General features: G+C 36.7%; 2 protein-coding genes across 2 annotated transcripts in view; one reads left to right on the plus strand and one right to left on the minus strand.

The window, feature by feature from the left end:
• Positions 1-4125: 4125 nt before the first annotated feature.
• LOC140237872 (D(1A) dopamine receptor-like) lies at positions 4126-5163 on the minus strand. Its single transcript, XM_072317804.1, has one exon. It carries the CDS (start codon positions 5161-5163, stop codon positions 4126-4128), a length of 1038 nt encoding a protein of 345 aa, XP_072173905.1.
• A 3013-nt stretch (positions 5164-8176) lies between these two features.
• LOC140237875 (uncharacterized) overlaps positions 8177-27158 on the plus strand; it is a 35194-nt gene continuing 16212 nt past the window's right edge. Inside the window, exon 1 of the mRNA XM_072317806.1 lies at positions 8177-9308. Coding sequence (XP_072173907.1) covers positions 8177-9308 — 1132 coding nt within the window. The remainder of the gene's footprint in view (positions 9309-27158) is intronic.

The raw sequence follows: 27158 nt of genomic DNA on the forward strand, positions 1-27158 counted from the left end.
AAAATAAAAAATCCCTTTATCTAACCATTGTTATGGTGTCGCTACCAATATTACTGTTGGGTGATATCATATCATCAATCAAAAATTTATAATGATTTTTGTATCTTGAGTGTGATTTTTATTTTTTTATTTTAGCGAAACCAGAGACCAGTCTGTATGTCTATTTCGAAAGCTTGTGAGCAATGAGGCCTACACATAAAAGGTTATATCACGTGTATTTACAATAAATACGTCATTTATGTCAAAAAATTCTCATAACATCATGTTGTTGTTGTTATTTTAATTTCTACGTCATTCTACGCACGTCATTCAGTTGTAAATATTTACGCATAATACTTGCTAAAATTCATATACTGGTATCTTGTTTTCATGTAAAGAAAACAAATTCAAATCGATAAGGGAGAAAACACTACCCTGCATCATTGCCGCAATTGCCATCAATTTCCTTATGTTGTCATAGTTGTCTTCAAAGCGAGTGTCCTACACAATACGTGATTTTACACATTGCTTGTTCAATATCGTCGGCGTAGCAGGCGTGGTAATTGGAGGCTCTCCTAGCGGCAGATGGCGATATGTATTTATTACCCAAAGAATAGTTTGCGCCTTCATGACATTCTGTTGACGCAGCAAAAATTCATGCCACGAAAGATAGAATACAAATTTGAATTTGATTGCTATGTTACTTCCTGTTCCTGAACAAGCGCAACATTATAAAACTATGATGAAAATGGGACATAAAAAGAGATTTGTGTGATTCTAAAGAGTGAAATGTTTTCAATATTAGTCACATTTACATAAGTAAAGATGAGATGACTATATCAACAGCCATTATTCCTCCATTTGGTGGTGATTGATAAAGGATTTATTTATTGTTTATTTACATTAGCAACGAGGTAATTTTAACTTTACACAGCCTTCTCTAGCCAACCTGACATATCATTTCAAACAGCAGAACGAGTGCCCCTTTGGTTTTGTCTCAATATTATGTAATATTACAGTGTTTTTACTTTGTTATTTGAATTTCTTTTGTATGGTTTTTCCTTCTCTTTGTGCTGGAATTGAATTTCACTAATTGTATATGTGTGTGTGTGTGTGTGTGTGTGTGTGTGTGTGTGTGTGTGTGTGTATGTGTGAGTGTCTGTGTGTCTGTGTCTGTGTGTGTGTTGGTTGCTTTTGCTTTGCCATGACGGGGCACGAAATAGTCTGAAGACACAAAGTTGGAAAATCCTCATTCAAATTAATTCAAATTTATTTTCATTTTTTGACAAAAACATAACATACACTTTACTTTAATTTGTAACAGAGAATAGCGGAATCAAGACAATGTGAAATGAACAGAGTATACAACAATAGTGATATTTTATGGCAATGATAATTGTGCAATGAATAATCAAAGTAAAGTGAACAATATGCAATGTGTACCCAAAATTGTCCGTGAGTACTTACTTTAAAAAGAAAAAAGAGATTCGTTTTTATAAAGAATTTGGACATTATCAACAAGATCTTATTAAAATGCCATGAAAGGCGATATTGATTCACAAATATTTCAAAGGTACCCTACACACCCCCCAATGTTTACTTTTAGTAAAAAAAAAAAACCAATGTCCAAGGAGGAGGGTAAGAAGAATAGCTAAGAGTTTCGTCTCATACATTCTCTTTTCCTCTCAGTCATTCTGAATATTCAAACTTAGCTGTTCGTGATTCAAATGATGGTTTGGACCTAGTATGTATATATATATATATATATATATATATATATATATATATATATATATGTATATATATTCAATTTTATATACGACACGACATACTGTATAAAGACCATACACGCAATCAGGAATGGAATAAGTGCAAACCCTAATTCTTGCTGGATATAACCCCACCCCCTCCCCATTTTAGGTGATACTCGTTATTTCAAAGGTCCGTTAATCCAAAAACGAAGTAATTAAGGTACGTTATTCCGGGGGTCTGTTAATCCAAAAATAAAAAGGAGGTGCTTACAAATGAACCCTTGGAGCTACGAACCTTATTTCGTTCTGGGATTAACGAACCTTCGGAATACATATATATATATATATATATATATATATATATATATATATATATATATATATATATATATATATATATATACATATTATATATATATATATATATATATATATATATATATGTATATATATATAATCATATACTATAATATAGACATATCTTTATACATACATATATATGTATATATATACATATATATCATAATATAATATAAACATTTTTTATCTTCATATACATATGTATGTTATAATGTACATGTATATATATACTCTCAAAAAAAGAAAGTAAACCCTTTTTCCAGTTCATATTTGTTCACAGAAGATTTTAATTAAAATCATTGTGTCATATACCATATTAAAGGTTATTTAATTGGCTATCATCCTGGTAGGATTATACGAAGGGAAATTTAAATGCGTGAGTGAACACATTCTTTTTTGTCCTTCAAGGTACAAAAGTAAAAATTGCAGAAATTGACATATTGAAATTTATATGCAAATGCCCTTCAAGATAACAATGATAACAAAAGACCAATTTAACGCCGCAATGAGAGACATGAATGAAATAGCAGAAATAAGTTTTCGTTCCCTTGTTTCTCTTTATATTCTTAAAAAAACCATAGTGGGGAAATTGAAGGGGGAAAATAATAATTTTCTGTCAACGTTTAAATGACACGGGGAGTGAGCTGCGAAGGTTATGAAATGGACAGAATTTCTTTATTTCCTTTTTTAAATCAAGGAATTTAAGAATTCATGAGGAAGTCAAGGACCAAATATTCTTTCAAATTTTCTTCATTTGGAATAGCATTTCAAATTTGTACCATCTTTGTTACCATTGCTTCTTCACGTTGTCTTCTTGAATACGGATTTGACAGAAGATTCTTCATTTTCCTCCATTGTTATTTTTTTTTTTGCCTTTCTTTATCTTTGGAGGGTTACAGAGGCATTATGGAGATCATAGGTTGATTTTTGCAAATTAATTTGCTTTTCTTATTGTGTTGAATCTGTCTTTTGTTTCATTGTCATATGGAAGAGCTGAATAACGTTTGAATAACAACTTGTCCATTTTTTACTTTTGTGCCTTGGAAGAGAAAAACGAATGTGTTCATTCATGCGTGAAGTTTCCTCTTTTTTATTGACCTACTAGGTTGATAGCCAGTTAAATTACCTTTAACATGGTATATAAAACAGTAATATCAGCCAAATAATCTATGAGAAAGATGAACTTGAAAAAGTGTTTACTTTCCTTTTTTGCTGAGTATATATATATATATATATATATATATACATATATACATATATATATATATGTATATATATATATATATATATATATATATATATATATATATAATTTCTATTGAAATATTACATCATACAACCGTATTAATGAATTCACCTTCCATTAATGCAGTTTTATTAGTATGTCTCACCTGTATACGGACAAAATATTAGCAGGACTACAATCCCGTCTTTTATAGATAAGAATATCCATCTTTGTCACATTTCTCAAAGAAGAAAGCCAGTGGGACCCTTAACAAATCAAATTTGTGAGTTAGGATTTCCAGCATATTCTTTTTCACAATCGTCAGTTGCATAGATCACTTTTCTGCTGATTTGTCAATATATTGAAATGATAGGGTGATAATCTCTTGTCGCAAAATTAATTGTCCATAAGTAACATCCTATAAAACTCATTGTTCCTATAAATGCATTACTGACTCTTTCAATCCAATTGAATATCAACCAGACAACCAACTCCGCACTCACTAATAAACATGCACCAAGTTTTACAATCTACGAGCGAACATGGGAGGGTTAGAAGCTTTCTTCAGCTATAGTCATCAATAAAAACAGACGTTTAGTCAGGGAACCTCGCACCTCAGCGTTTAGACCGGCTCCGAATATGCTTTCAATGTCTGGAGTCGAAGATCTTTGAACCCGACGAAGAGTTCAAGTCGATATCTTCATCGATTACGATACTTGTATAGTTTCAATGGGGTTGTATCATTTTAATGTAAATCTATAATGTTTTTACAATATGTATCTCAAAACACAAATAAATGGAAATACTCTTTTAGATTGTTGAACGACAAGTGAATATTTTCTTGAGAATCCTTCTGAAGCTGGTGTTCATCAATGAGAAGATGACGAAATTCCACCAGCTGCCAGTAATAACGATGATGCGACAGAAAAAGATGATAGTGGCTGATACAGCGCCTGGGCCATGAAGAAGAGTTACGATGCGAGTCATGCGATTGGGAACGTTGGTGAGGGTAAAGGCCATGGTAATGGCGAAAAATGTGATAATTACCTTAAAATGTTTGTTACCATGGTTACGCGGAGGACGTTCACGTGCTTGCTCGACGCACTCCCCTGGCTGGTTCCCTGGTGCCTGCCTCTGTGGGTGGATTGTTGCCATATCCCTCATCATTTTCCTAACAATGATGAGAAGATGAGCATAGACTACAATCATGGTGGTGAGAGGGATGAAATAGAACAGGGACACGGACGCTATCATCCGGGAGGGGGAGACCACGACCTCGCAGGTTACCAGCAAGGGATTAAAGAAGTAGTCCCCCGTGGCATTCTCAATGATGTGCACCACTGTCATGAAAAACCAGGCACCGAGCATTGTCCAGATACACACTTTCTTGGTGGCATATCTCTGATGACGAAAAGGAGAAGCGATGGCAAAGTAGCGGTCGACAATGATGAGGACGAGTGCGATGACACTCATCCTGACACAAGTGACAGTGAGTACGAGGAAGAAGCGGCAGAAGAGCTTCGGCCAGAGAGTTGAGATTCCCGGTATGTGGAAGAGGATGATGTTAACGGGAAGGGAAGCGGAGAGCAGACAGTCTGACACGGCCATGGAAACGATGGTCACGCGACTGCTGACGGGGAAATCAAAGTGACGGTGACAGGCGACAATGATGTTGAGTGTGTTCAACACCAGGCTGACGATGCAAACAGTAACTTGAGTGAGGAGAGGAAAGATTGGGTATGGAAATCTTGTGAAGTCGGTCTCATCGAATGCATTCGAGATGTTCAGTGGGTAGTCGATTGAATCGGCAAGATGCGACAAGGTCAGATTCGCGTCAACGCCATCCATGGTCTAGTTGTGATAGTGTAAAGAATCAGCACAAAAAGAAATTCTTTGCATTTATTCTTCAAGTAAAGCTTCGGGCTATTGTTCATTTTTTTTTTTTTTGGGGGGGGGGGAACAATACACGCTCCACCACTGATCACGACATTACCATATTTTTTTTTCTGTTCAACATTCACGACAAAATAACACACAGTAATGTGATCTAACGCTAGTGCACTATACAACACTACTGCAATATGAAGAACAAGGAAATGATATTTCATTGGGTTGGTACATGTAGATTAAAATGAGTTAACCCCCCCAAAAAAAAAACACACAAAAAAAAGCAATGAACAGAAATACTTTTTGGTAATACTCGGTGTCATACTTCACAAGATTTAGATTTTTTTTTTTATTGCAGTAACTGCGTAAAGAGAAAAACAGAAGATCGAAAAACAACAACAGCAAAGAAATCATCCGAATTGGAAAATTAATAGACTATAGTTTATCAAAGAAATCATCCGAATTGGAAAATTAATAGACTACTTTTAACATAAGCCAGGGCTAAAGTTACCCTCTAGAGTAAATAAGATAATAACAAATTTTGTTACATGTAGTATACAACAATATATAAAAGGACACACATATCCATATTAATCTTAAACTGTACTTGTTCAGTAATGGTGTTTCTACCTGCTTTCAAAAGTGTAAAGAGAGGTTAACTATCTTCAAAATTGTCCACAATTTTGGATTTAGGAATGCCGAAATCATAAATCCAAACGTAGTTTTAACTTTGTTAGAATGAAAGGAATCGTTCTGTTTTGAGGGTATGAGTGCATCCAGCTGTTTTCTAACAAACAAAGAACCAAGAGCATAATTTTGGTTCTAGATTAATCAATATCCTATTAATAAGGATTGCAGTTAAGTGATTAAACCTCGTCAAATACCTTTAGAATATTGCCAAAGTGAAAACCAACGTCAATATTGCCAAAGTGAATTACGTACACCAATGTCGTAGATGATTGTTATTGGAAAAGACATGATGGAAGGATTAATAAAACCAAACACTCATCGATATCACATGTATTTTGATTTACGAGGAATTCTCGTAACAATAGTATACGGAAGATGTTCATCATCGTGGTAAAAAAACTGAAGGATATAAAGCTAATCTTTTGTCTCACGAAGCGAGGTAAAGTTTATCATCTCGTAATCAATCATCGTGTTTACCTCGCTTCGTGAGACAGAAGATTAGCTTTATTTCCTTCAGTTCTCATATCTTAATAAATAGAGCAAAGTCTTTCAAATTGATATCACAACTATTGATATCACAACTCTTTTGATTTACGAGGAATTCTCATGTAAGCCACCTTGCTGAGGTGGCTTACAAGCTGCGAAAGGAAAAAAACTTGTCTACCAGAATTAAACTACTAGGAGTCAACATCGTCCTTCAGTGGAGAGAGAAAGGAACAACAGCATGGAAACCTTACCAAGACTGAACCCCTCATCACCTCAGGTGACCTAGCTTGTTTTTTGGTATTTTTTTTCTCAATGGTTCAGAAATAAGAAGTAAAATGAATTACAGCTACATATCAATGTGAAACTGAGGGGGTAAAATAGCAAACGTTGTTTCTTTTGCGTTTCTTATTGCTTTGGCACTTTCTTTATAAGCCTTTTTCCAATGTGTTTTCTATCCAAACTTTAAAATCCCTCGGTTTGAAATTATGATAACATGTAGAGGGAAAAACACCTTCAGTATATTGCACATTTCGGTATTGTAGTTTAATTTGTAATTATGACTTTAAATTTCTGTCATATTATAATGAAGTAATATGAGTGGTTTTCTTTTTTTCTATCTCACCGCAAACCATAAAGATATCGTACACAGAATGTTCGATTTTTATGACCTTTTTTCAAAGTTTAACGGGAAAAAAAGAAAACCTTTTTCGGTCATCATTTTAGGGATACACGGTCCAATTTTGCAAGGTTATGCTCATCCACCACCTGGTCATTCTCAAGTATGGTGACAGTTTATAGTACCTCATTTTTTCACGTATTGATTGAAGCCAGACATTTCTACCCACATATTTCACTTCATAGTTTCAAAATGTTTTTGAACCCACAACTTTAAATTTTTAAAGAAAGTCACTAATCTCTTTTAATATATAACTGGTAAATGGTTCTTTTAAACCTCCCACACTTTTTGGTATTGAACTCCGATTTTTTTTATTATTATTATTATTTTTAGTACAGCACATCCCTCACCGCTTTGGCAGATATTTATCCTACTGTGAACTGTCCGAAAAAAAAAATCCCTTTGTTCTACGAATCACCTGTTGAAACTCCGAACCCATTGATAAGACGTCCGTATTATACATGTACAGTAAGCAGTTTCCATGAATGTATAATCGTTCACATGTTGTGTGTCGACACGAGGCGTGGCTGCTTTTTCGCGCCACGACCGACTGATCTCCAATGGTAATTAAGCCACTGCAAGTAGCACCTGCGTTTGACGCATGTTAAACGGGTTGCTATCAACACCCTGATTTCCATTCAGTATTTGTACTAGTTTTTTTTTTTCTCTGATACGTGTGTTAATGGGTGCATGGTTAAAAGTCCCACATTCAATAGCCAATACAGATGTTGCAAGAAATGAACCTTTACTGTTTACTCCCCTTTACTCCCCTCCCCCCCCCCCCCCACCCCCTGTATACGAGAAAGTCTCCCTGAACTTTAACTGAGCAATTGTCACGGTCCTTGAATTCTCTGTCTGTACGTGTTTTAAAGCACAACACCTTTATACTGAGTGGTCCGGCTATCCCCTGGTGATCTGTTGTAATTGCGTACTAGTAATTATTGTAAGTGTGACCAAGATGAGTCTAATTGTACCAAATTTTGCATTGTATATTGAAACCCCACACACATTTGCACTTTGTACACACACCTGCACAGTAGTATGCACTTGCAAAATGCACATTAGCACCTATGCAGTTGTTGTCTCTCAAATCTCCGGTAATTTACATTTCTGTATTACAGAATGGCGTCACATATGAATACCCCCGATATTCCTGATGACGTTATGCCTGTGCGCGACAGTAAATATTACACACCCCTTGAATTCAATGATATTGTATCGTATAGTTCAGATAATATTTCACTTCTTCATATAAACTCTAGGAGTTTGAATAAAAATTTTGAATATTTGGAAAATCTTTTGCACTCTTTAAACAATTTTGAATTTTCTGTTATTGGAATAAGTGAAACTTGGTTACATCAAAACTCCCCAGATATCTTTAATTTACCCAATCATAAATTAGTTAGGGCTGATCGACAAGGAAAAAGGGGTGGCGGTGTTGCGTTTTATATTGCGCAAAATTTACAGTTCAAAATCCGTTCTGAAATCACGTTAAGATATGCAGAAACGTTATTTATTGAAATTGAGAACCCAATCTCTAAAAATGTTATTATAGGTTTAATCTATCGACCTCCTGATCTGAATTGTGAATTATTTTGTGATGAATTGGATTTATATCTCCATAAGATAGGTAATGAAAGTAAACATGTTTTTATTTTTGGTGATTTCAACATTAACTTTTCGCCCACATCCGATAACAATAATTCCCTTAATTTTATGCATTTAATGTATTCATATGGGTTTATGTCAATTATCAATAAACCCACCAGGATAAATCCACACTCGTCAACTCAGATTGATAATATATTTTCGAATGTGTATAATAATACAATTATGGGGGGTATATTATGTTCTGAAGTTTCTGATCATTTACCAATATTTTCAATTTGTGAATGTAAAGTGGGTCGTAATAAATTACATGATAAAATATGGTATTATAAAGAGTCAAAACGTAATGTGGAATTATTGAAACAGAATTTATTTTTAGAGGAATGGACAGATATTTATAGTATTAACAATGTTAATTTGGCATATAAATGTTTTAACGATAAATTATTATATTATTATGAAAATAATATTCCTTTATGCAGAATAAAAATTAACCGAAATAAACCAAGAAATCCTTGGATTACAAAAGGTATTTTGAAATCCATAAAAACTCGTAATTTTTTGTATAAGTTACACATTCGTAACCCAACTGAATTTAATTTGAATATGTATAAAGTTTATCGAAATAAATTGACAAAATTGATTCGTTTATCCCGCAGATTATATTTTTCTGACAGAATGAAAAAGGTTTCTTCGAATATTAATGCAACATGGAAAATTATTAAAGAGGTCCTAGGTAAAAAGCCTGATTCTCCGCCAACGGATGATATCACATTAAACGGTATTAAAATAAATGATCCCAATATGTATGCTAATTCATTTAACTCATTTTTCGTTAATATCGGTCCGGAACTTGCTACTAAAATTAGCAATACTTCTGCTCATTTTACAGATTATCTTTTTGACCAAAATCAAGAGTCTATTTATCTTAATCCAACAAGTCCCAGTGAAATCATTAGTATCACTAAATCTTTAAATAGCTCTAAATCTTGTGGTTCTGATAAAATAAGTATGATGTTATTGAAAGAAATAATTTATCCACTCGCAGAACCGTTAAGTTATATATTTAATATTTCTTTATCACAAGGTATTTTCCCTGATCTGCTGAAAATAGCGAAAGTGAATCCTGTACATAAAAAAGATGATCCTCATGAAATTAGCAATTATCGTCCTATTTCTTTATTGCCTAGTATATCCAAAATCTTAGAAAAAATTGTTTATAATAGACTTCTTAAATTTATTAATAAGTATGATTTACTTATTCCCAATCAATATGGTTTCAGAAAAAATTATTCAACTGATTTAGCACTAATACAAATTTATGACAAAATTACGAGTGCTTTTGCAAACAAAGAACATGTTGCAGGTATATTTTGTGATTTGAGTAAAGCATTCGATACTCTTGATCATTCTATTTTACTCACGAAACTTAGTCATTATGGTATTCGAGGACAAGCACATTTATGGCTTAAAGATTATCTAACTAATAGAAGACAATATGTTATTGTTAATGGTTGTGAATCTGACCCCCTTTTAATTAAATGTGGTGTTCCTCAAGGCTCAATTCTAGGCCCATTATTATTCCTTCTTTATGTTAATGATATTATAAATACATCTTCTCTTCTCTCTTTTGTTCTATTTGCTGACGATACGAATATATTTTATTCTCATAAAGATCTTAAGATTTTAAATGACACTCTAAATATTGAAATTAGTAAAGTATCAAATTGGTTTAAGTCTAATAAACTTTCTTTGAATATAAAAAAAGACTCATTTTATTCATTTCAAACTTCATTCTCATAATGAAGATACGTTGATACATATTAACATTGATGATATCCCATTAGAAAAGAAAATGAATTCAAAATTTCTAGGAGTGTATATAGATGAAAGTTTGACCTGGAATGAGCATTTACATCATGTTACAACGTGTATTTCTAGAAATATAGGGATAATTTCCAAGCTGAAGTTCTTTCTTCCTCGTTCAACTTTATTTCTATTATATAATTCCTTAATTCTCCCATATATAAGTTATTGCAATGTTGTATGGGGTACTTGCGGCTCTACCAAAATAAATTCTATATTTAAATTACAAAAGAAAGTTATACGTATTTGTACAGGATCGCATTTTCTGGCTCATACTGATTCTTTATTTCATGAGCTTAAAACATTGAAGGTTTTTGATTTGAATATTATTCAAGTAGCAGTAATTATGTTCAAATATATACATCATCAACTTCCATCATCGTTTGATAACATGTTTAGGTTCAATACTTCTGTCCATTCGTACCCTACTCGTATATGTAGAAATTTCCACCTTTTGAATCCCAAATTATTAGTGACACATAAATCTATAAGATATTCGGGTCCGGATATTTGGAATAATCTCCCGGATAATATAAAGTCTTGTTCAAGTATTTATTCTTTGAAAGCTTCACTTAAACGATATTTGATACAATTATATTCTCCAAACCAATTGAGCTAACAAATATTTATAGTATAGATTGTCATCTTATTGTCAATCTCTATTTTCTTCCTTCAACTGCATCTTGCACTCTCACCTGCAACTGCACTGCACTCACCTGATCACCTTCCTCCAAGAGAGTTATGTCGTTGGATAGTCATTTTATGAGGCCTCCATCCATTTCAAGCTTAATCGCTTATGATGGTGGTCTCCTGCATTCAATTATCTCTGTTGTTTACTGAAAAATACTGTATATTTTATTTCATGTTTCTGTGTATCAACATTGCTCAATGCAATCACCTATGTGAATCTATTTATGTACTGTTATCGATTTATTTCACTGCACTTGTTATTCTTTGTCTTTGTACTTTTTGAAGTTTGCATTCAAATTGTATTTGATTGAATGCAGAAATAAAAGCAAACAAACAAAAAAAAAAATATCAACAGTACGGAAGATGTACATCATCGTGGCAAAAAACTGAAGGAAATAAAGCTAATCTTCTGTTTCACGAAGCGAGGTAAAGTTTATCATCTCGTAATCAATAATCGTGTTTACCTCGCTTCGTGAGACAGAAAATTAGCTTTATTTCCATCAGTTACTACCACGATGATGAACATCTTCCGTACTATTGCTTTATTCATATATAGCTTTATTTCCTTCAATTCTCATATCTTATAAATAAATAGAGCAAAGTCTTTCAAATTGATATGCGATTTGATTGAACAAGTTCTACTGCGCCTGGTGGATATGACCGTAACACAAGAGTGACGTGATTTTGTTCACACCCCGACGCAGTAATTGCAAACATCCGATAGTGTCCGAATAGGTGGAAAGGACTGTCACATGTGTTGTTTAATACCATAAACACTGCTATCACTTTAAGATCACACAATATTGTAATCCTTGCTTTTCGCCACTTCCGTGATTTTTTTTCTCTTTTCGAATTATTCTTTTGATTTCTATTTAACTTCTTTATTCTTTCGGCGTACAATTCTTATGGGCAGTATTATCTACTTGGAATCCAAGTGTTCTACCACGACAGTTAGAGTACATGTAAAATCGAAGGGGGTGGGAACTAAGCTTTGTAAGAGTCTGCTTACATATCAATTTGTCCTTTCTAGACGGTTATATATGTATGTCGATACATATTCTTGACATGCTTGATGCCGGAAGGGTGCTCACCGCTATTTGTCTCTTTATGCATGTATGTGTGTGTGTGTGTGTGTATGTGTGTGTGAGTGTGTGCGTGCGTATGTGTTTTATATTTAGCGAGATCAGAAGGGGAGGTAACCAAAGTTTAATGATGTTATGAAGTATTTCAAGATGTGTAAAGAAGAAGAAAATAAGTTGGAATGCATTTGTTAAAGTGGGAATATAATGAATGATATGTGATTTTCTCTTTCTGTTTTGATTTTGCCGTATCTGCGAGTTATTGTCACATCGTTGTCGGGTTTTTTTTTTCTCCTCTCTATTGCTTCTACCATTTCCACATCATTTCCACATTATGATTAGGATGTATTTTATTGTATGAGAAATAAAATGGCAATTTACACGGCAGAGTTATTCAAGTGTGAATAAAACCTGAAACCTGAGGGCTGAAGGCATTGGGGGGGGGGGGGTGCATGTTGGCGTTGTGTGGGTGTGTGTGTGTACATGTGTGTGTGTTTTCTCGCAAATGGTCTCGTTTTTTTTTCTATCTCTTTTTTTTTCTTTCGAGAAGCAATGAAATATGGCCCGTTTATGTTTTTTAGCAAATGATCTGTTATGTTCCCGTTTTGCGGGCTTTTTGCGAGAACATGTGTTTTTAAAAAAGCGGATTTCGTTTCCTTGGTTAAAAGAGTTACAATGTAAATTTGACAATAGTTTGCATAATGTTGGTGTTACTGCATTTTGTCCTTATACAGTGTAAGATTGACGTCATTTTGTACAATGTTTGTGTATAATGCAGTTTGTCTTTTTATAATGTTTTGTTTCTGTTTCTGTGAACGTTTCTGTTTCTGTGATATGAAATTGAACGAAATTCGAATGAAGAATTACCAAAAAAAAAAAGTATGTGTCTGTCGGATGTCTGTCGGATGTTTGTGTATAGAAAGCGGGAGGGGGAGGTCTACAGGTGCAGGCGAGGGGAAGAGAGGGGATGGGGACTAGAAAAAAAAAAAGAAACAGATTACAGGTCGGGAGGGGCAGCTGCGGAGAGCTGCGGGGAGAGTGGATTTCCTTGGACAATATACAAGATGATGACATTCTGTTTCGCTGTACAATTGTGTTTGTGTGGGTTTTTGTTTCTCTCTCTCTCTCTCTCTTTTCAGTGATCAATTTTTGATGATTGAAACGCCAGGTGTTGAAATATCATGCAAGAAAGGTAGTACCTCCTGTGTAGAACAATGTTATTATTTGCGTCAAAAATGGTGGGATTTTTCTGTTTGTACAGCGGCATTAGCTGATAATAATAGGCGTGTGTGTGTGTGTGTGTGTGTGTGTAGGTAGGTACGAAGCAGATTATTCAATTGAGTATTCCATCTTCGTAGAATATACAAAGTCCTCACTTCGTTTGTAGATGGTCGTGTGGACATATTGAACCTACCAAAAGCCATTTTAGAGGATGCACTTTGAGAAAAAAAAAATACAGCAAAAATGTAAATCAATTTCGATGGGCGGGGGGGGGGGGGGGTTACACAGAATGATGTAGGAATCGCAGTTCAAGTTGTTTTGGAATAACGTATAAAAGATGATCAAGGCAACAAAGTAAAAAAGAAAGGAACACAGAGCCTAAAAAAGTACAAGCTAATCGTTAATTAATTCAAGTTAATCGTCTCATTATCAATAAATTGACGTTAGGTTCATAAAGACAATAATTCTGTACGTTTGTTTTGAATTCAAATTATTCCATGTGCAAGGGGTAAAAGTCAAATATACTCAAAAGATTTTTATTTCTTTTCTGTTATCATTTTTTTTTTAGAAAGAGAATGCATATTGTGGTAACATAGATTGAACATTTACGAGGTTAAGACTAAATTTGTTGCATGTTTTCTTTAAAAAAAAACCAAACTTACCTTAGATGAAATACCTTATGTAGTGACTTCTTCGATGAATTCCTTTCGCTAGAGAAGATGGTAGGTGGGCTCCTTCACTGATTACTACTAGCGTCACGGCTTTCTTGGTAAACAGGTCGGAGTAGAGCCAGAGGTACCGAGTAAAGTGAGAACACGAAGAAGGGAGAGCCGGAAAATGAAAATTCATGTTGTCAGGGGAGAAAAGAGAGAAAAAGAGAAGGGGCGGCGGCTGGGGAGAGATGATGGAAACACAACTGACTTGTTGAGTCGTGTATTTTTATATTTTTGCTCTTGTTCGCTGTCTTAGCTGTCTTCAAGCTGATGTTATCGTCAAGCATCTCATCTCCGGTCCAATCAATTTTTTTTTTTTATAGGTCAGATAAGGAGGTATAATCATCTTCTGATTATATCTTCATTTATGTTACGATCAATCCATTCCCAGAGGCTGTCAAGTATTCCATGAAGGACAAACTATGATATTATGGCATGGGTAACACTTGAGTGGTAAAGATCTATTCTATTTCTAATATGTTCAAGCTGATGTTATCGTCAAGCATCTCATCTTTGGTCCAATCAAATTTTTTTATAGGTCAGATAAGGAGGTATAATCATCTTCTGATTATATCTTAATTTATGTAAGGATCGATCCATTCCCAGAGGCTGTCAAGTATTCCATGAAGGACAAATGATATTATGGCAAGGGTAGCACCTTGGGTGGTAAGGATCTATCTATTTCTAAGACTCTTTACCTTACACTTCGTGCCCTGGGAGTATATTGATTTACCAGATGGGAAAATAAGAAATATGCAGGTATATAACAATAAATACATGTTACATAAATTATAGGACTTGGATAGAACAATAGATTTTTGCATAAGGTTTGAACAAAGGACAAAACACGGAGCATTAACTTCAACAAAGAGTCATTCTAAAGGAAAAATTCAAAGGAAAATAAGGATATAGAATGGAAAGAGACATGTTAACACTATCACAGGTCAACGAACAGTGCCTGCACGTTTTTCCATTACTTTTCTGTCAACCTTCAAATCATGCATAGATGTTCTTAGCTATGCTACTCCATAGATGTTAAAAAATATGAATTTAGTGTAACACAGTCTGCACACTTTTGCAACATATATACTCTATTCAATAAATACATTGAAACAATGCTCAAAACATATCAAAATGACAGCATCCATACTTCACTTTTTTTCCCCTAAAAATACATGTACATAATACTTCTAAAGGCACATATCTGCAATGCACACACGCACACTTACGACATTGAATAAAGTGAAAAGGTTTGTGTCACACCTTTCCGGGCAAGCTACGCGGGCTTGTTGCGAGGAGGGATTTTCCAGCACGCAGGAGAATTTTCCGCGTGCGGACAAGAATGTTTGCGAGTTTCACACTTGTTTCTTACCTGCTAGACGCGTGCTACTTACCTTCTACTTGCGTGTATTCCGTGTGAAATGCGTGAGAGCTTTAAAACCAATCCGTTTTCTGTTACGAGCGACTTACGGGTCCTGAGAAGTACCTGCGTTGGAGTTGCCTGCGAGGTGCTGCCGGTAAGGGTCTCCTAATGGTGTTCTGCGTGTACCTCTGCGAGCGAACCCCCGCTACTCACTCGGAACAAGTTTTGAGCATGCTCAAGTCCTTGTCATACCGTATCTGGGGAAGTTTTGCGGCTTGACTTGTGGGGAAACAAATTTCTTCCCGGAGCTCTCCGCAGTTGGTCCGCACCTGACAGTACCTAGCGCGTATCTCGCCTGTAGTTGCCCGGAGGTGCGCACGCAAGTGCGATTTAACCGCAGCCAAGTTTTGAGCGTGACCAAAACTTTTTCCGGGTGATCGCGGGGATGCCCGGAGAGGTCCACGCAGAACGCCAGTAGGAGGCCCTTAGCGGCATTACCTCGCAGGCAACTCCCACGCAGGTACTTTGCAGTCCCCGTATGCAGCCAAGATAACGACATTCTGTGGAACTTTTGCCATTCCTTCAGAGCAAGGCAAGCCTTGCTTGCGACTTGCGAAGAACAATTTTCAATTTCAATTTCAATTTCAAAGTTTATTTCATTTTTCGACAAAGCATATATGTTTCACTTCCTTTGATAACAGAGAATAAGGTAAACAGAACATTGTGAAATGAAAAGACTGCACAACAATTGAGGACCTATAGTAATTATACATTGTATATAGTAAAAAAGAAATAGAAGTGATAGAAGACTAGTGAAGTACATGTATACCGTTGCTTAAAGTGCGAAAAATGGAGGGACCCAATAAAAAGACAGAGCTTGTAGAATGTGGGCCCCTCTGGAAAAGAACATCGATGGAAAGATAAATTGAAGCATCGTAAATACAAAAAAAAAAAAAGAAAAAAAGAGGAAGAAGTCTGAAGCCCTCTGAAAATTAGATTAACAGATAGATACACGCTCATAGACGCGAACAAACATGAAACAAGACTAGACAACAAAACAACTACTAAAGAAAAGGCTGTACGGGACAAAACGGGATGGACAAGACTGACAAACAGAAGACAAAATAGCAGACAAAACGCACAACGAAGACAGCAATCTTCGGAAGAAGCATGCCCAGAGAAACAGATGATAGTTGTGGGCGAAAAAAGTAATATTTTATCGCCTGAAAAAAAGAGACAAGGAAATAGAGGGACGTATTTATATGAACAAGAGTAACATACGGAAATTCAACTCCTAGACGCTTTGGGCAAAATGGCGTAGATGACAACAAACATCCAGGAAAAAAATATCATTAATTCTTCGAATAGGGGACAAAGTGAGCAGGTCAGTATGTAAGAAAGAAGGCCAAATGGCTAGTTCAGTACTGTAGAGTGATACGATTGCAATAAAAGGGACTTCAGTCTCCTCTTGAAAGAATATATGGATGGGACGTTTTTTATGTCATGATTCAAAGAATTCCAATAATTTGGGCCTACATAAATAAGTGTGTTTTTAACAGAAATCGTTCTTAAAAGAGGTAAATGAAATTCATTGGAACGCCTGGTGGGATATTCATGAAATTATTGATTTTTGAGGAACATAGAATCAAGAATAGACGGAAGCAAATTATTGCTATACTTGTACATAAATTCCCTAAATTAAACAAAAACAAATCTGTAATTTTTAAGAGCTTGTTAAAGGCAAACAACATATTTGTATGAGAACGTACAGGGGAAAAACAGATAACGCGGAGAGCTTTCTTTTGCAACAGTGACACTCTTTCTAATAAATTCTGATGCGAGTTGCCCCAAACCAAAACTCCATAATTAAGATGAAGCAATATTAACGACGAATATAATATAAGTAATGATTTTTGTGGAATATGAAATTTCAATCTATTTATAACGCCTATACGCGAAATTAAGTTGCAAACATTATCAACATGTCATTTCCAGGAAAGTTTGTCCTCAATGACACCCAAGAATTTGATATTTGATACTATTTGTAGATGAGAATCATCTAATACTATATTTGTACTTAAATTATCAACAGTATTACTAAAATTCATATATTTCGTTTTTTGAGCATTAAGTGATAGCTTATTGGCCCTGACCCAGCTTGTCACTTTTTTCAATTCAATATTGATTTTGTGAACGAGAAAATCAATATCATTATGGGCAAAAAAATACATTGGTGTCATCTGCAAAATGAATAAAAGAGAGGATACGCGACGAAAATCATTAATATAAATAATGAACAATAACGGCCCCAAAAGACTTCCCTGTGGGACGCCACATTTAACTTATCTGATAACTGAATCATTGTTTTTAATTGTAACAAATTGTTTTCTATGAGCTGAATAACTTTTGAACCACTCCAAGGCCTTCCAACGTATTCCATAATGCGATAACTTATAAAGTAAAATATCATGATTGATGGTGTCGAAGGCCTTGGAGAAGTCCAAGAAAATACTAACTAAATGAGAATGATTATCAATTGCATGAACCACTCTATCAACAAAATGCAAAAGAGCATGAGTAGTACTATGTTTCTCACGAAAACCAAACTGAGAATTGGTAAAAGCTTCAAGTACCTTCAAAAAATTAATCATTCTCTTGTGAATAAGTTTTTCTAAAACCTTAGACAACGAGGATAATAATGACCTTGGGCGATAATTACTGACTTTAAGTTTATCGCCTTTCTTACGTATTGGGAGTACTTTAGCTAATTTCATTTTATCAGGAAACACACCGTTAAGAATTGAAAAATTGAATATATGAGCAAGTGGATCAGCAACCGAGGAAATAACACCCTTAAGTATAAAATTATCTATCTCATCATAACCAGAACTTCGTTTGTTTTCAAAAGAGGAAACTATATCAATAATTTCAAATCTATTAGTTGGTGTAAGAAATATGGAATCAGAGTTATGCTGACCTAAAAATTCAGTAAAATGAGTCTCTGTTGCAGGAATATTTTGAGCATAATTTCGCCTATTTTTGAAAAATAAGAATTAAAAACATTTGCAATGTAAAGGGGATCATTGATCAATTCATCATTCAATTTAATTTCGTCAATGTCAGAGTTTTTACTCGGAACATTCATGCCCTGTTTTAAAACTTTCCAAGTATTTTTCATATCAAACTTATATCTTGATAATTGCTTGAAATAATATCCTTTCTTTTCAGAACGTAGAATCATTGTCAAAGTATTTTTGTATGATGTATATCTATTCTTCGATCGCTCAGTTTTTTTTTTCCAATTTGTACTTGTAATACAAACGATTTTTCCTATTAATTGAACGAAGGATTGATCTTGAAATCCAAGGTAACCTGGGTGTCTTTTTATACTCTGTTCTATTTCTTTGTTTTGGAATTACATCATCTAAATGATGATTGACAATTTCCTTAAGATTATGAAAAGATATATTAACATCATCGCTGCCAAACACTCCTGACCAGTCAGCATTCTCGAGAGCCACATCAAAACTAGCTAACTTTTCAGGTGAAACTCTATGTCTAAACAAAGGAAATGAAGTAGGTTTAATATTAGCTGGTGTTTTAAGAGTAAAACAAGTCATTATTGGAAAATGGTCAGTCATATCTGAAAGAATTATAAGAGAATCGGGGAGGGGTAAAATATTACAAAGCAAGTTATCAATGAGGGTGGCAGAGCGATCTGTAACACTTGTGGGTTTAGAAATAAGCGGAAGAAAGGATGAGGACAGAAGTGTGTGAAGAAAATCACTAGAGGTATTATCATGCTCAGACTTCAATATTGAAATAGCCGAGTAAAAAGCAGTCCTTATTTCGGAAAACGTGTGAATTTGCCAGATCTGAAAAATAAGTTAAAAAATCATTAGCGTTTGAATTAGGAGGTCTGTATATAATGCCTACCACAAGATTTCTACATCCTGGGATAATAACAATATTGTCCATTGTAGAAATGTCTTCATGAACAATAGTTTCAAAGGAACGGGATAATTATGTACAATGCAACACCCCCACCATTCTTATCAGGCCTATTATTAACCAATAAATCATAACCATCAATTGCAAAAGAATTTTCTGCATTGGAAGCTAACCATGTCTCACTTAATCCGATAACGGATAGCGACTGACTTGCATCGGATTCTAATAAAAATTTTAAATCATCAAAATGTTTATTCAAACTCCTTATATTTAAATGCAATAAAGAAAACGTGTCCTCAGAAAAATTATGAATCATATCTTTGCATTGATTCACTGTAATATAAATGCACAACATATTTTGAGTGAAATCATTACTAAAATCATGAGGCAATTCATTTGCAGCTGTGTTCAGGCTATCGGTAACAAAATCATAGTAAGGGGTGGTTCGTGTACTGGTTACCCCACTAACTGGGTCAGAGTCTAACCTGGTGTTCCTAAACAATTTAAAAAAAAAGTCATCGTTCGATGCGGAATAAAATGGGGCATTCAGAAAATTAGCCATAATTGGAAGTACGAGACGAATTTGTAAAAGTCTGCGTTATCAACAAAACTAGGATGTCGTGAATAAGTGGATGATACAAGAAAATAACCAGTCGCCAGAATGTGGCAAGACACTGGAGTAATCTACGAACATGGGTGAAGTCAAAATCATGATAAGCAGAAGATCGCTGAGGAGAAGTAGAACGTGAAACGAGAAAGAGCAGAATAAGGTAAGTGAGAACTTTCAGAAGCATCGATAGAAAAAGACATAAAGCACACACAACACAATAACAAGAATAAATCCATTGTCTCTGTGGGCTTCCGAGACGAGAACAATAACATACATGTACAAAATATTTTTGCTACCCGGAGGTCCCCGTAGATGGCCCGCTCATGACAGTACCTAGTATATCATCTCACCCGTAGTTACCCGGAGTTGCGCACGCATGTCCTCTTTACACGCAGCCAAGTTTTGGCCCTGTCACATCTTTCCGGGCAAGATACGCGGGCATGATGCGTGTGGGGATTTTCGAGCACGCAGGACAATTTTGGCAGGCGGACAAGGATTTGGGCGAGTTTCGCATGCGTTTTACCTGCTGGACCCGTGCTACTTACGTTCTACTTATGTCCATTTTGTTTCACCTGCTTGTAGGCGCATGCGTGGAAAGAGAGGGCTGACAACTCGGTGAAGGAATTCCTCTGAAGTATGGCAATATTGTCCCACAGAAAGTCATGCAGATGGCACACGCTTTCGGCGAAAAAGCATAGATCAAAGGGGCAACTTACGTACTTCAAGCGGGTCAACTGCCTGTGACTTGCGGTAGCTACGGGCCTCCTACTGCTGTTCTGCATGGACCTCTGCGGGCGATCCTCGCGACTCACCCGGAAAAGTTTTGGTCATGCTCAAAACTTGGCTGCGAATAAATCGGACTTGCGTGCGCACCTCCGGGCAACTGCGGCCGAGATACGCGCTATGTACTGTCAGATGCGGGTCAACTGCTGGGAGGTTTTCCCCGCAAATGAACCCGCAGTGCTTTCCCAGACACGGTGTGAGAAGGCCTTGAGCATGCTCAAAACCGTCTCGTTCCGGGTGAGTCGCGGGGGGGGGGGGGGGGTTGCCCGCAGAGGTACACGTAGAACGCCAGGAGGAGGCCCTTAACGGCGGCACCTCGCAGGCAACTCATACGAGGGCACTTCGCAGCTGTAACGCAGGTACTTCGCAGCCCCCGTATATCACTCGTAACTGAAAATGGATCGGTTTCTAAGCTCTCACGCAGGTCACACGGAATACACGCATGTAGCAGGTAAGTAGCACGCGTCTAGCAGGTAAGGTGGAAGTACGTACGGAACTCGCAAACATCCTTTTCTCTGCTTCTCTCTCCTCCACAATCTCTCTTTTTCCACTCCGATCTCTCCGTCTTCCCCACTCTCTCTTCCCCTCTCTCTGTGGGTCATTGATCCTCTCCGCTGGTTCTCCTCAAACAATCAGTTTCTCTATTATTTTATATTATTTCAGCAAACTTTCTAATGAGTGTCTTACGGCGAATACCAATTCTTAGTATTTGGAACAATGTTAATTCTCTCCCGTGGCTTGTCAACGGACACCACCTGACGTCCAATCGTCTTCTTAGGCTGCCGCTGTAATGTACATGTATACAGTGGAGTACCGTGGGTCAAGACATGGGGGGGGGGGGAGCACCTCGTAGAAAAGTAATTTTGAGGGCTTGTATGCTCGTGCGTGCGTGCGCGTGTGAATGATTCTGGAAAATGGAGTGGAAATATTGTTTTACTCGAGGAATGTGAAATATGAATGCAGTAGAATTACATAAACATTAAATAAATGACTGATTGATTGATGATGATTATTATTATTATTATTATTATTATTATTATTATTATTATTATTATTATTATTATTAAAATGTACCTATACATAATCCCTATATTGCATTGATTATATGTAATTCTATGTTCTTCACTACGAAATTATTGTGCGCGAGCGAGCGCAGCGAGCGCTCTAGAATACACATAATGTAAGAGAAAGCTATCTTTCTGATAACCCAGGACGTGTAGCTCCAATCTCTTATTGCAGGCTCTAACTGCTGGAATTGCCGATAATTTATTGCGAATACCTTATAACAATACCCTCTAAAGTCATTTCATATATTAAGAATCATCATTTACTTCACTTATTTGTGTGTGTGAGCGAGCGATCATCATTTACTTCACTTATTTGTGTGTGTGAGCGAGCGAAAGCGAGCCAGCGCCTGAAGAAACATGCTCTTTTCATGCGTCTTGAATACATATGTTATCATTTTACCCAATAAATATCTTCCCGAAAAATATAAGTCCTAGGTGCAAAAACTCCTATCTTTCTTGTCAGCGCAACGTTTGTTACATGTTAACAGTTTTCCTTACATTGATTATGGAATGACGGTGTGAAACGACAAATTACTGGCAGCATCATCAGGAGAATTGTATAACAATAAATGCGAGCGAGCGGAGCGAGCGAGCTTGAAAATTTTGACATTTTACAGTCCAAAAACTGCCGTTTGTAGCTATATTTTTTCGCTTTGGAAATTAAAGGGGGGGGGGGAGGACGCCCGGTGCCCCCCCCCCCGAACCGCCACTGGTAGTCAAGGGTGTCGGTTATGTTCATGATTGGGGGAGGTGTGACCAGCGAGGGGGCGTAGAAGACTAGTGACCAAGCGGGAAGGATGTCCAAAATCTGCAATTTAGAGCAATCCGTAATTGTTAGTGTTTGCGTGTGTGTTTTATATACGTGGAAAAGTTAGGAAATAGCCCAGTTCAAGTCTTATTATTGGCAATGCAAGGCATTTTAATTTAGACTAGTATATTAATATGTAAAGCAACAATGCAAAATCAATGATAGCTTAGATATAACGAACCGTAAGGTACATTCTACATCACATTGCGCAACATTGCAGCGGCTCTCTGCCGTTCGGGTGTTCTGAGTACACTGCGCACATCCTGCTTATATTCAGAATGCCAACCAGGAATCACGCTGAATCACAATCTTTAGTCGGCGCCGGGCTTTTTGAACAATGTTTCATACTATATTCCTCTTTCCTCTAATATTATGGTTCAAACAACAACAACAACAACAAAAATCTTAGAAAAATATTTAATTTCTTGATCACCTGTTACGGCACAAATTGTCGCCCCTGCATAGATTGTCGCCTGGTAAGTTATGCGTATTAGTCCATGGGCCAAGAGGCGAAAAATTGGTTATTGGTACCATCTCAGGTGGCAATACCTTTTTAGTGTCATTTTGTTTGTTGGGCATAGATATGCTTATCAAGCTATGATAGCATTTCCAAATGAGTAGCTTAGGCCTAATAAATGAATTTTTAACCAATTTGGTCTCGTTTTTATATCCCTGTACTTCTGAATCGAGGCTAACCGCTATAGAAACAAGAGCACGGTCTTCTGTATGTCCATGAAGCTCATGGTATGTCCACAGGTGTTCTGTTGTAAACGCGGTGCGCTTAGTATTTATTCAAGGCGGCGAAGGGAATATCCAAAGGGTGATGCTGTCCAGAGCTAAACGCGGTGCGTTTAGTCTTTATTCAAGACGGCGAAGGGAATATCCAAAGCCTATGATACAGTGTATATCCTTTTATCTAAAAAACAAACAAAAAAGCAATTCCTCGTGGATTTTGCCGTATTTTTGATTATTCATCATTTTCCGGTGAAAACGCTGAGGTGAAAACACTAATGCAACGCCAATGTAGCTTTATTTCCATCAAACAATGAACCGGTACACTACAATACGTAATGATAAATACTATTGTAAATGAGCAGAGTGAATTTTGTTTAAAACTGATGTATTGTTGAGAGGGTAGTATAAAAACAGTATAGATAATTCCTTTTATTAGTAACTTTAGATATGATAACGGTACATTGTTTTGTTTTGTTGTTGTTGTTTTTTTGCAGTGTTTACCAGAACTGATATTGTTGTTAATCAGACAAACACACACACACACACACACACACACACACACACACACACACAGACACGGAAACAATTGTCACACAATTAGTCCATGGGCCAAGACCCGAAAAATGGGTTACTGGTACCACCTGAGGTGGCAAGTTCTAGTTGTGCATTTTGAAATGGCATATATCTAAGGAATATTATTTTGCTATAAAAGTATAATAGCATTTCCAGAGTAGTAGCTTAGTCATAGATTTCAGCCATCAACCCGACCAATGCCAAATATTTTTTACGCTCTTTGACCGAAGACAGGCAGAGTGTGACCTTTGAAAATTTCCACTAGGAATTGTTTTTTTGTTTGCTTTTTAGATAAAGGGATATACACTGTATCATTAGCTTTGGATATTCCCTTCGCCGTCTTGAATAAAGACTAAGCGCTGTGGACATCATAACCTTTGGATATTCCCTTCGCTGCCTTGAATACAGACTAAGCGCACCGCGTTTACAACAGAACACCTGTGGACATACCAAGGAGGTACCTCCTTGGACATACAGAAGACAGTGCTCTTCTTTCTATAGCGGTTAGTTTCGATTCAGAAGTAAAGGGATATAACAGCGAAACCAAACGGGTTAAAATTCATTTATTAGGACAAAGCTACTCATTTGGAAATGCTATCATAGCTTGATAAGCATATCTATGCCCGACAAACAAAATGACACCAAAAAGGTTTTGCCACCTCAGATGGTACCAATATCTGGCCCGGCCCATGGACTATAATGTGTGTGTGTGTGTGGGGGGGGGGGGGGCTGCATGGTATGTGCTGTGTATGATTTGCAGGTGCGTATCATGTGACTTTTGTATGCGTTTCTGTGTGTGTGTGTGCGTGTGTTTGGAGTATAATAATACAATAGTTATGTGGAAACTGTGCATGTGTGGTGGTTGTATAGTGGTAGTGGTTTGTTTGTCCGTGTGTATACGTGTGCCTGTGTGCGTGCGTGTGTCTGTTTGTGTTTTTTTTTTTTTGTTTTTTTTTGTGCGAACGAACTTTTTGGGCGGCAGCAGGCACTACTGTGGCACTGAATATGCCTTCAACGTGTGTGAGCACGTGTTTATGGAGTTCACAGCGGCGTTGATAGTATGGGTGTGTCAATTTCAGCGGTGAGGCGGGCTAGGAGAGAGAGACCGAGAGAAAAGGCTTACGAGTGAGGTACCCTCCCTAAATGTGATCTCAAACAAATCCTCATAATGCATATAAACCACCTCAACACATTCTTCCATAATATACAATAACACGCACACACACACACACACACACACACACACACACAAACACACACACGCACGAACGGACACTCAATTATCATGTGCGGGCGCACATACACACTTCCTTGAAACCTCACCGTTACTTTTTACATGGCTTGTTTGCATGGATGTAGCCATGTAAGTTATGTGTTGGTATTCTAATAACTATGTCAAAAATGATATTACCCCAAAAATGTGCTTCGAGGGCGGGCGACAATTTGTACCGTCAGCTCCATGCACAAATTGTCGCCTGTTTCAGGGGGCAACAATTTGTGACGGGGCGACAATTTGTGTCGCAACATCACCCTTTCATGTTGATTTCAAAAGTAGTTTATTAACCCTTGAATTACCGTTTTCGTGAGTTTTTTTATTATTATTTTGTTTTTACCAGCGGATGGGGGGGGGAGGGGGCAGCATGTGCCCCCCCCCCCCGTAGTTACGCCACTGCATGTCTGCATGTATATAAATAAGGCCGCCCATAAATATCGCATCATCACGACGAGAAAGCATCAATAATTCACCGAGATGACATCGATGGAGAACCTACTCGCCAATCCGGCTACCCGTCAGGACCGGTCGCCTGTGTACCACTGTATCGCCGTACGAATGGCCGATACACACAGCGTTACAAGACTTTAACGTACAACACACTACAAAACCACTAACCCCCCCCCCCCCCCCCCCCCACACACACACACACACACACCTCTGCTTTCAAGTCTCCACTGGCTGCCAATTCACCTCCGCATTCAGTTTAAGATTCTCCTCCTGGTCTTCAAGTCTCTAAATGGTAGCACCCCTTCGTACACTTCTGAACTCATCAAGGATTATGCCCCAACCAGAAACCTTCGGTCAACTCATCTGAACCTCCTCCAAACACCCAGGGTTAATACCAAGTACTATGGACAGCGTGCTTTCAGCACCCTAGCACCAACACTCTGGAATTCTCTTCCTCCCCAAATACGAGATGCATCAACTGTCAGCAGCTTCAAGAACTATGCACTAAAAACTTACCTATTTTCGCACTGTTATACTTTGTAATTTTCTGTAGATTAAGTTTTGTTTGTATGCTTTTCTGTTTATGCATTATGTTATAAATGTAAAGCGCATAGAGACTTACATTATAATGATTGTATTATGCGCTATATAAGATGTTATTATTATTATTATTATTATTATTATTATTATTATTATTATTATTATTATTATTATTATTATTATCATACCTAGGTGCGATCCGTGACCCCCAACCGAAACGTGAATTCATTCGAAAAATGAACCACGGCAGCGCCTTCTATTAGGGCTCACACGGGAAAATAATTCCCCATAGAGACGTGTATTAAAATTCAAAATTCAAAAAATTATGTAAAATAGCTGGGAGAAATGAGGTGTTTCATCTTCACTAACATGGATAAGTGAGCTAATACCCTGTCATCCATCAAATTTCCAAGGCAGGTTCTTTCGCTCAAACTCTGTCCAAGGGTCCTCAAAGCCAGACTACGAGTTCTTTTCACTCAAAAAATCACCTATTTTCCGTACACGCACCCAATGAAATATAGTCCCTCCAAATTCCATGAGAAAAGCTTTCATCTTCCAACCAAAATGCAGTTTGTAGAGAAATTCATACTCAATATCTGCAGCTATTCAGTTTTTATGCCAAACTGCATTAATGATTTTTAATTAATTGTTTTCTTCATTTATTTTGTTATCTTTGGTACGAATTTGTTAAGGGGTCTGGGACATTCCATTTTATTTACAGGTTTGAAGCCATATTATACAATACTAGTAGATGGCTCTGGGCCATGGGGTCAC

This window comes from Diadema setosum, chromosome 14 (genome assembly GCF_964275005.1).
Source record: "Diadema setosum chromosome 14, eeDiaSeto1, whole genome shotgun sequence".
NCBI lineage: Eukaryota > Metazoa > Echinodermata > Echinoidea > Diadematoida > Diadematidae > Diadema > Diadema setosum.